At 42.8% G+C, this 9,673-nt stretch overlaps 2 protein-coding genes across 5 annotated transcripts in view; both read left to right on the top strand.

Annotated features, from left to right (window-relative positions):
- Window positions 1-1,771: 1,771 nt before the first annotated feature.
- ctif (CBP80/20-dependent translation initiation factor) overlaps window positions 1,772-9,673 on the top strand; it is a 152,706-nt gene continuing 144,804 nt past the window's right edge. For all 4 annotated transcript variants that reach the window (XM_047017237.1, XM_047017236.1, XM_047017235.1 and 1 more), the window contains exon 1: window positions 1,772-1,906. The gene's annotated coding sequence lies outside the window, so the exon portion shown is untranslated. The remainder of the gene's footprint in view (window positions 1,907-9,673) is intronic.
- LOC124465462 (E3 SUMO-protein ligase ZBED1-like) lies at window positions 5,659-8,365 on the top strand. Its single transcript, XM_047017239.1, has 2 exons — window positions 5,659-7,035; window positions 7,267-8,365. Exons 1-2 carry the CDS (start codon window positions 6,598-6,600, stop codon window positions 8,104-8,106), a joined length of 1,278 nt encoding a protein of 425 aa, XP_046873195.1. The 5' UTR covers window positions 5,659-6,597; the 3' UTR covers window positions 8,107-8,365.

Here is a 9,673-nt window from a genome sequence, read left to right as displayed (position 1 = left end):
TCAGCATTCCAACGCATTTTTTGCAGGAAATGCATGTTCTAGTTATTGTAAATCATCTTCCTCTCCCATTGGAGTCTATGGCAGCCCCTACAACTGCATGGTAAAAAGTTTTACAATTTTCATTCAGCTCAGTCCCCTCTTCTTCAAGTTTCATGTTTGGCCCACATTGCTGCAGTCTCCCGGTCGTGTAGATTCACCCTCTATAACATCCGGAAGATACCTGTCTGAGCACTCCACCCAGCTCCCAGTCCAAGCACTGGTCCTCTTCAAGTTGGACTACTGCAACTCGCTGCTCGCTAGTCTCCCAGCATGTGCAACCTGCCCTCTTCAGAGGATTCAGAACGCAGCGACCCGCCTGGTCTACAATCTACCCAGACGCTCCCATGTTACCCCGCTCCTCATCTCTCACCACTGGCTACCCATCAACACCCGTATCAGATTCAAGACCCTGGTACTGACCTTCCGAGCAGTGAAGGGGACTGCACCCGACTACATCAAGTCTCTCCTGCAACCTTACACCCCCACCCGTCACATACGGTCTTCTTCAGACAACCGCCTGGTGGTCCCACCGCTCAAGACCGCCCGGTCCCAACACAAGCTCTTCTCCTGCCTGGCCCCCCAATGGTGGAACCAGCTCCCCACCTCCATCAGGGACACTGACTGTCTCCCCACCTTCAAGAAAAGGCTCAAGACGCACTTGTTCCTGGAGTACATCGGCACTTAGGAATGCTTGGCTGGACCTGATGTTAGTTTCCTCCAGGATCACAATGACTCTTATTGAGTGAGTTGTTGCTCTTGTAGGTTAGTTATAAGGAAGTTAAGTCTTGTACTCGCTGTGAAATATTTTACTGTTGATTGTTCTTCTACAGGTACAGTCCTGCACTTTTTGTGGTTCATGTTGTTTTAATTTGTAACTTGTATAACTGCGTGCTCTTATGGGTCTTCCCTTTTGGCACTTGTTTAGTTTTTTTCACAATGTATGCTTCATGTTTTGGCTGCTTGCAATGTTTGGGACTACCTCATTGTTATGATCAGTGACCTATGCTCTTTTGTAAAGCTCTCTCTTGGAAGTCGATTCGGCGATTTGGCCCAAAAGTGCGTCGGCCCACCGGGCAAATGCCCGGTATGCCAGATGGCCAGTCCAGCCCTGTTTTAGGGGTAAAAATAATCATTCAACAGCTTTGCATATGGTTTACAGTAATATACCATATACTAGAAAGGTGATTTAGAGTTTACTTTTCAATCATATAAATCCATAATCATTACCCATCTTCATAATTACAACAGTGTGATGATTTTTCCACAACAATGTGATGACATATAGGCAACTTATCCAGAAATAGATCTCACACGACAGTCTCCTTAGGCAGGTTCTCTGTGGCCTTTTTCGCCCGCCATACAATTTGGCTAGAAAACAACCCTGTCTGGCTTTGACGTATTAAAGGTGCTGTAAAGAAAATCCCATGATTTGCTTGTCAGTAAATTATATGCTTGTGAAATGAGTTGCTGAAAGCATGTGCAAAGCGCAAAACGTTGTTGCACAGAAATTTAGAGATAGACTGTTGAACAGTTCTCACCCGTTTTTCGAATTTGGATGTGTAGTTAACAACACATTCTTCTGTGGTGTGTGATTAACTTAAAACTCATTTTCAGTTCTGCTTTTCAGCCACTTTAAGCACATTGGAGAGAGACACTTTGACTTCATTTCCCACAATCCAACCCTCCACGTGCGCGGTTTGTCATCAAACCGGACCAGACGTCACATTTCTGCATTCTCCTTTCTCTAGTGGTGTGTAGGGAGCGTTATCTTAACACATTTCTTTCTTAAAAAGTAGCCCCATGACACCGCGGGTTTAATTAAAGAAGGTAATCCCGGATTCCTCAGAAATCCGAATCCAAGACTTGGGTAAGAATTTGTGCTTTCTGAAAGAGTTTAAATTCCATGGAAAACGGTTTGCCGGTTAAACTGATTAGCTAGGTGGTGTGTAACCAGATCCAATGCTCTGCATTTTGTGCTAGTTGGTTAGGGACGTTTTGCACTGTTGTCACCTTTGTCACCTTTTGACAAGATATCACTGTTAATGCTACTTAAGAGTATTTTTTTAACTGTAAATGTTTTAGCTATACCTAGCTAGCTGGCTTATATACAGAGCTATAGGCTAATGTCAATTGGCTCCCTGCTTCTGTTGCCGTGTCAGACAGACCTGTTGACGTTAGCTTGCTAGGTACTGTAGCTAGCTAACTAGCCTACGGTCATTAGCTTTTCACAGTGAGGCTGCCTTATCTACTTACTGGCGTCTGTTGCCTTTCGAAAATGCATGCTGCTGTATGATCATTGTTGTGAGAGTGCAACCTAGTAGTAGCATCATGCGTCTGTTCTGTGCTACATCTCCACCTTGTTAACGACAGTGGTACTAGGCAGCCGACGTAGCAGGGCGTGGAACTGGAAGCCCGGGCCGGACAGATGTGTGGTCATTATAATCTATGACTATGACCTATTTTAATGGTATATATTGTTTATATTGAAACAGAAAGATCATAACTTAATACATTAATTCTTAATTTAGTAGCTTCTACAGTCGGTAATATTATGTCAGGATAAAAACTCAAAATACTAACGCATTTCAATAACGAAATTCAATGTTTTAATCCCTTTTACAACCATAAACGTTCCGCAATATAGCCTACGTTTTGTTACATTTTGTGTGAGACAGATGGCTACATGCACAGTTGTACTGGTCAGTTTAGCCTCTTGGTTTCTTCGTATAAGATTGAGTTAATTAATGTCCCAGTTTGCGCCAGTGATCGGCCACTGTGCCATAGAACACAGTAGGCTACAATAGTAGAACAGGAATATACCCAGCTAACACAGTTACGTTGCCCTTACGTTGCCACAACGTCATTTGATGACCAAACATACATTGCCGCAACGTCGCCAAAGACCGTGCATCTGTGGGACGCCAAAACGCAACCGCAACGTAATCTTGTGACGTTGCCAGTCCGTAACCGCAACGTAATTTTAGTAACGTTGCCTGTCCGTAACCGCGACCTCCTAGCAAAGTAATCTTCTGACGTTAACAGTCCGTAACCGTGACCTCCTAGCAAAGTAAATTGTGACGTTGCCAGTCCGTAACCGTGACCTCCTAGCAACGTAATTTGATGACATTGCCATTCGGTAACAGCGACCTCCTAGCAACGTAATTTCGTGACGTTGCCAGTCTGTAACTGCAACGTTAATTACATAACCTACATTTCTCAATTCTACTGCTTATATTGGGGCGGTTCATAAGCAGGTCATTTGACCAAAATGCTACTTGTTCTTGGATAATAGGCTACATGGTAGCCAACTTTAGGAGGATAATGTTTGTGTGATGTGTAGCCTAACTCAAGCTAATCATAAACGAGGCAGCATTTCCATGTAACATTCAGTCATTTTATTTCAAGTAAAGTGCCAAACAGTGAATAAAATCTTCTGCCAGTCCCCGCTGCAGGTCCTGTCTCTTGGCCCTGAAAATGAAGCACAAAATAAGTTAGTGTCCTATCAACATAATTGCACTTGTGAAAGGGGCTATACAAGTAAAAAAAAATCACATCTAAAATATTATACATCATTTACATTTATTCATTTAGCCAAAGCGACTTCCAAGAGAGAGCTTTACAAAGTGCATAGGTCACTGATAACAACAAGATAGCCCCAAAAACATTGCGGGTAGCCAAAACATGAAGCACATATTGTGAACAACCAAAATAAGTGCCAAAGGGAAGAACCATAAGAGCATGTAGTTAAACAAGTTACAATTAACAGACATGAAAATCCCTCACCTTTCGGCGAAAATCGCCGTTTTGAAACCAAAATAGGTGACCTACGTGAATCGTGTAGATTCGATGAGAAATTGTTTTGGGGGGGGTGGTATTCATATTCAGTGAACTGCGAACAGGTGCGCGTGTCAGAGGGGAGCGCGAGTGCATGGAAATATTAACGCAAAGGTCCTTGCATCACCAGTAGGGGTGGAACAGTACATGTATTCGTACCGAACCGTCACCGTTCGGCTTGTGAAATTGCACGGAGAATACACGGTATAAAGATGTATAAAACTCTCGTGCAAATTAATTAATGTAATGCAGAACTACTGTAAGATATTCGTGTTCTTTAGGGACAATCTGTAGCCCCGCCTTAGCTCTGAAACTGATTGGTGCCGCCACCTGTGTAGCCGAGCTGTGCCTGAGTGAGTCAGAGATAGCTAGCAGCAGCAGCAGCACTAAAGACGTAGCCTATGCAACGCTAGTGCTAAATATGAATGTTCGTAGTTTAAGTATTGCCAAAAATAGCCTAAACTTTCCTAGACTTTTAGCTGCGGTACTAATGCTGAGGGCTCGCTGATATTGCTGTCTTACTAGAACGTGCATTTAGTCTAGCAGATGCTTTTATCCAGAGCGTAGTATCTATGAGTTGTTGCTAACGTGTGCTGATGTTGTACACACCCAATAAATTCCTAATTTCCAGGCCTCTCTAGTTTCTACTCTGCCACGATCTTCTGTAGCTTCTCAGCTAGGTGAGTGCTTGTGTGCTGCTCATACAGGGGCCGTGTCTGTAGAACTGACGCTTTCATTTCCCACTCAGTCAATAAAATGAGCAGTCACCGTGAGGTAGCTTTCGGTAGCACGAGAAGTCCAACCATTAGTCGTTAGTGAAACGGAGGGTGCAGCTGACAACTCGCGCTCCATCAACGTCCATGTTTTGTTGTATATGTAAGGGACCAGGGCCGGCGTTGCTGCTACTGTATCCCCCTGCCTGTGTTTGCGCTGTTGCTCAGCTAGTAGCCTATTGTGTTGTGGTGTAGGAGGACTGATCGACAAGTGCATCATACATTTAGCTAAGACTTGCATGTACAGTAGTTAGTCTGGAGCCCTGCTTCTGCATTTTTGTTTTGCTTTTCCCCCCATTGTACCGAACTCGTACCGAACCGTGATGTCTGAACCGCGGTACGAACCGAAACGTGACTTCAGTGTACCGTTCCACCCCTAATCACCAGTGCAGACCACCATCAGAAGCTGAAAGCACTCCTGGCCTCGGCGATTTACTTGACTGAATTTGGTGAATGATGGTTTCAATCATTTTTATATTTTCTGGTATATTTAAGTTTAGTTACCCAGGAGCTCTGTTGACATAGACTTAGCTAACGTTAGCTACAGCTTGATGAATTGAGTCATTGAACACAGCAGAAGAGAACGCAACGTTAGCCAGCTAGCTAAAGCTCCGGTGGAAAATCCCAAATGAACGTATGCAGTCCTTAATGCCGCTTACACACAACTGTGACGCTGACAGAAAAGCTAATTTGAGACAATATAAAGATGGAAAACCAGGCTAAGAAAATGTAATTACCTTCACTAGACAACGTTTTACCAATTGGACAAACGGTTATGTTTGTTTCAAGCTCCCCAATTTTTTTTCCGCTCAAATCAGGCAAAAAAATTTGCTCGCGCGCTATGCGCGCTCGCATTAACCATGGAAGTCCCTAACTAGCATCACATCAGACAGAATTTGCATGCATTAGCAAGGCGCTGGGTGTGGTGGCGTATACGGGACCGGTTCTGGTGGGCCGGTCTGGATCAAAGTCCAGCGCCTATTTTTACTTCCAGTCCGTCCCTGCCGTTCTATCAATAAGCAGACCTGCCAACCTGTACACAATTTGTGTAGCGGATATTAGGGGTGGGTAGGCCTGTCGCGATAGTCAATATATTGACTTATCGCACGATATATGGAAATGAACGCGATGATTTTTGATGCTGCGATATATTGCATTCATTTTTACATAACTTTTTACATAAAAATGAATGTTACCAACATCTTAGTCAATCGGACTGCCCCTGTAGTTTTGTCTCCTTGTCGAAAGAGGAGGCGGGGCTCAGGCAGCGCATACACAGAGCGGACACCGACAGGTAAAGAGAAGGCGTGAACCCACTGTCTTAAGAAGTGTAGGCTACTGTTTCGTCACATCACCAACCAGTTAGCAAGAATAAGTTAGCAAGAATAAGTTAGCAGGAATAAGTTAACAACAATAAGTCCAAATGGACTTGGTTACAAAGCCGCAATCCTCAGCTCCGGTGTGGGAACATTTTGGCTTTAAGTCGAACGAGAGAGGAGAGCCAATTAACTTAAACGAGCCGGTATGTCGACTTTGTTCAAAAACAGTCTCAACGAAAAGAGGCAACACAACCAACCTTCAATCTCACTTAAAACACAACCATCCCACCCAGTTTTTGAACCTGGGAACAAGACCTGCAGCTGGAGCGGGGTCGCCCAGACAGTTATCTGTTGCAGATGCCTTTTCTCGACAGTCCAAATACAAACGCGATAGCGCGAAATGGCGCACACTCACAGATAGCGTAACTCGCTATATTGCTAAAGAGATGCAGCCATTAAATACAGTCGAAAAACCAGCATTTCAAAATATGCTGCAAACGTTTGACAAACAGTACGAATTGCCAAAGAAAACGTACATCTCTCAAACTGCCATTCCATCATTGTACATCAAAGTAAAAGACGAGATTCTGAAGGAGATGAAAGACATCTAATTTTACTCTGCCACTACAGATATGTGGTCAAGCTCAAATATGACGCCTTATATGAGCTTGACCATACACTACATAACTGCTGACTGGACTCTGCAGTCAAAGTGTTTAGAGACCAGATACATACCCCAGAACCACACTGCGGATGTACTTGCTGAAGCCCTTCAGTCTGCTTTAGCAGACTGGGAATTGGATGAACACAAAATGGCCTGTATAACTACAGATAACGGTGCAAACATTGTGGCTGCAATACGTAATCTTGGCTGGCCGTGGCTTAATTGCTTTGGACACAACCTCCATTTGGCTGTTTCCCATGGACTGGACAGTGACAAGGATCGCACAGCGCGTGCCATGGGACTTTGTAGGAATCTTGTCAACACCTTCAACCTGAGCTGGCTAAAGAAGAGAGACCTGAGGAAGGCACAGACTGAAACCAATGTCCCCCAACACAATCTAGTACTGGTGAGTGATGATAACTTGTTATACAACACAACATATTTAAAGGGTAAATATCAACTTTTTTTTTATTATTACTTACTTTGGGGCCTGTTGTATGTATTAAATAATTGGTTACATTTTAATAACCATGTAAAATTATTATTTGTGAAAGTGCTACTAGTAAAAGTAGTATTTGATGTATAATGTTAGAATAGACAAACTAATGAAAAAAAAAACAATGTTATATTTTCACAGGATGTCGCCACACGATGGGGTACCAAGCAAAAAATGATAGAGAGGGTCCTAGAGCAACTCCCAGCCATAAGACGTGTCCTGGTTGAAGATCGAAAACATGGCCACCTCAACCCAACCTGGCAGGATGTTTCTGTGTTAGAATCCATTAATGCAGCAATCAAGCCAGTGGCTGATTTCACAGATGTCCTCTCAGGGGAAAGATATGTCACTGTGTCCTCAGTAAAGCCTGTGTTGGAACTTCTTCAAGGCGAACTCTTATCACCAGACCCAAATGACACTGCACTGACAGCAAACATAAGGCAAACGTGCAAGGTATTGAAAACGAAATACAGCCCATCTGAAATCCAAAACCTTCTGACAAAGGCCACCATCTTGGATCCAAGGTATCGTAGTACCATGGAGGATGCAGAGGTCTTGGATGATGTCAAAGAAAAGCTCTTGCAAGAACTACTAGACATGAACGAGGAAGAATTAAAAAGAGAATGTGCCAGTGGTGAGAACTGCGATAAAGCTGCAGGGGTAAGCGAAGGATCTGAATCTGAACCTCCAGCAACCAAGAAAAAGAGGCTGTGTGACCTTCTCCAGATCAGGAGAACCCAACTTACAAGTCACCAGACTCTGGCATCGGTTCCAAAAAGAGTGCAGGCTGATGCGGAGCTGACCAAGTTCCTCCAAGAAGAAGCAGTTGATGCATCATCTGATCCCTTGATGTGGTGGAGTGATAACCATAGCAGATTTCCCCAAATAGCCAAGTTAGCACAAAAATACATGTGCATTTGTGCAACAAGCACTAGCTCAGAAAGAATGTTTAGCACAGCTGGTAACATTGTTACCCCTTAAAGATCCTGCCTTAAGCCCCACAAGGTAAACATGTTGGTGTTCCTTTCTCGGAATCTGCTTAACAATTAAGAAACTGATCTGGCAGCAGAAATGGCCTGTTGATGCATCTGTGCCTTTGTGTGAGACACTTTAAAAGTCTAAACTGACTTTGTTAACATGTTACTTTGTTTTGATCTAGTTCTTGTTAACTTGCACTTTTTTGTTAAGAAAGGTGTATTTATTATTTATTTAATTTATTTAGGATATATTTTTTCACATTCCGATTCTAAAGAATAAAACGTTCTTTAAAAAAGTGTACTTGCATTATTCTGCTATTATATTGTCATTATGTAATCAGTGGCATAAAATGGTCAGAAAATTGCAATAATATCGTTTATCGCAATCAATTTGGGTGCAACATATCGCACAACAAAAAGTAGTTATCGTGACAGCCCTAGGGGTGGGCGATATGGCCAAAATCTTCTATCACGGTATGAGTAATTTTATATCACGGTCACGGTAGATATCACGGTATAGTAATTGTTCTGTAAATTCAATTAAGAAATGGTACAAAAATAACCATACCGTACATCATCACACTCTATTATTTATTTATTACAAACAAAAACAACTGCCTCACATGAGACAACACTTGAGTTAAAAACAAAAGACAAAAAAAAACTACGAGTACGAGCGTTCCTATTGGCTGATGCGCAGTCATGCCATCCGCTTGGTGAGCTACTCACAGCTCAATACGGATCCGTAATGCCCTCCGACAAAAATTTCTAAATGAGCAAAAGCGATCAGTCTGACTTTCACTATCCATATAACTTCGGTTTCGGCGTACCTCGTTAAAACTCGGTCAACACGAATTCCAGGCATGACCTCACTCTCAGTAAATAGTTAGCCTTCACTAGTCATCCTTGATCAAGAATGCCAGCAACGCCACCAGTGTAATTTTACAACAAGAATTTTACAGCGCGAGACATAAAACTTGAACAACAAATCGAATTGGTTACCTGCAGAGTGGAACATCAAATATATAAGTAGGCTAATTAGCATCGGCATGAATGTGGTCCGCTTAAAAACAAAATACTCCACATCGAAAATTCCGTCAGACCAACACAAATGTGCTTCAGGTCAAACGAAAATAGCAAATCAAATAGAAGTTAAACTACAATTCTAAATATCGCAAGAATGCGCCAAATGCGCAAGAATGCGCCGAAACCGATATGATGGCTTATATACAATACAACAACCAGACATTTAATTGACACGTGTAATACAAAAATATAGTATAAAGTATACCGCGGTTGAAACGGTATAGCCAAATCTCTCCCGGTAGACACATTTCTACCGTCGCACGGTATATACCGTCATACCACCCAGCCCTAGCGGATATGCATTTTGACTTCAAAATACGCTGGTACTTGTATTGGCTGTCAATCATGATGGAAGAGTAGACAAGTTAAGTTACAGCATGTCCACCATCTTTTGGGGGGGGTTATGCATTAAGCCATTTGTGGTGCCCTTACCACATTGTGCCTCATATATACTGTAAATGTTAGACCCAGTGACAGGCTGGCAT

The sequence above is a fragment of the Hypomesus transpacificus genome, unplaced genomic scaffold, assembly GCF_021917145.1.
Source record: "Hypomesus transpacificus isolate Combined female unplaced genomic scaffold, fHypTra1 scaffold_51, whole genome shotgun sequence".
Lineage (NCBI taxonomy): Eukaryota > Metazoa > Chordata > Actinopteri > Osmeriformes > Osmeridae > Hypomesus > Hypomesus transpacificus.
The sequence above is the reverse complement of the archived record's forward strand: the minus strand, read 5'-3'. Positions and strand labels throughout refer to the sequence as shown.

Bases quoted from the DNA above. Each gene is read 5' to 3' on its own strand.
- LOC124465462 (XM_047017239.1), top strand. From the start codon at position 6,598: ATGTGGTCAAGCTCAAATATGACGCCTTATATGAGCTTGACCATACAC. The intron at 7,036-7,266 runs GTGAGTGATGAT...ATATTTTCACAG, and splicing joins CCCAACACAATCTAGTACTG to GATGTCGCCACACGATGGGG.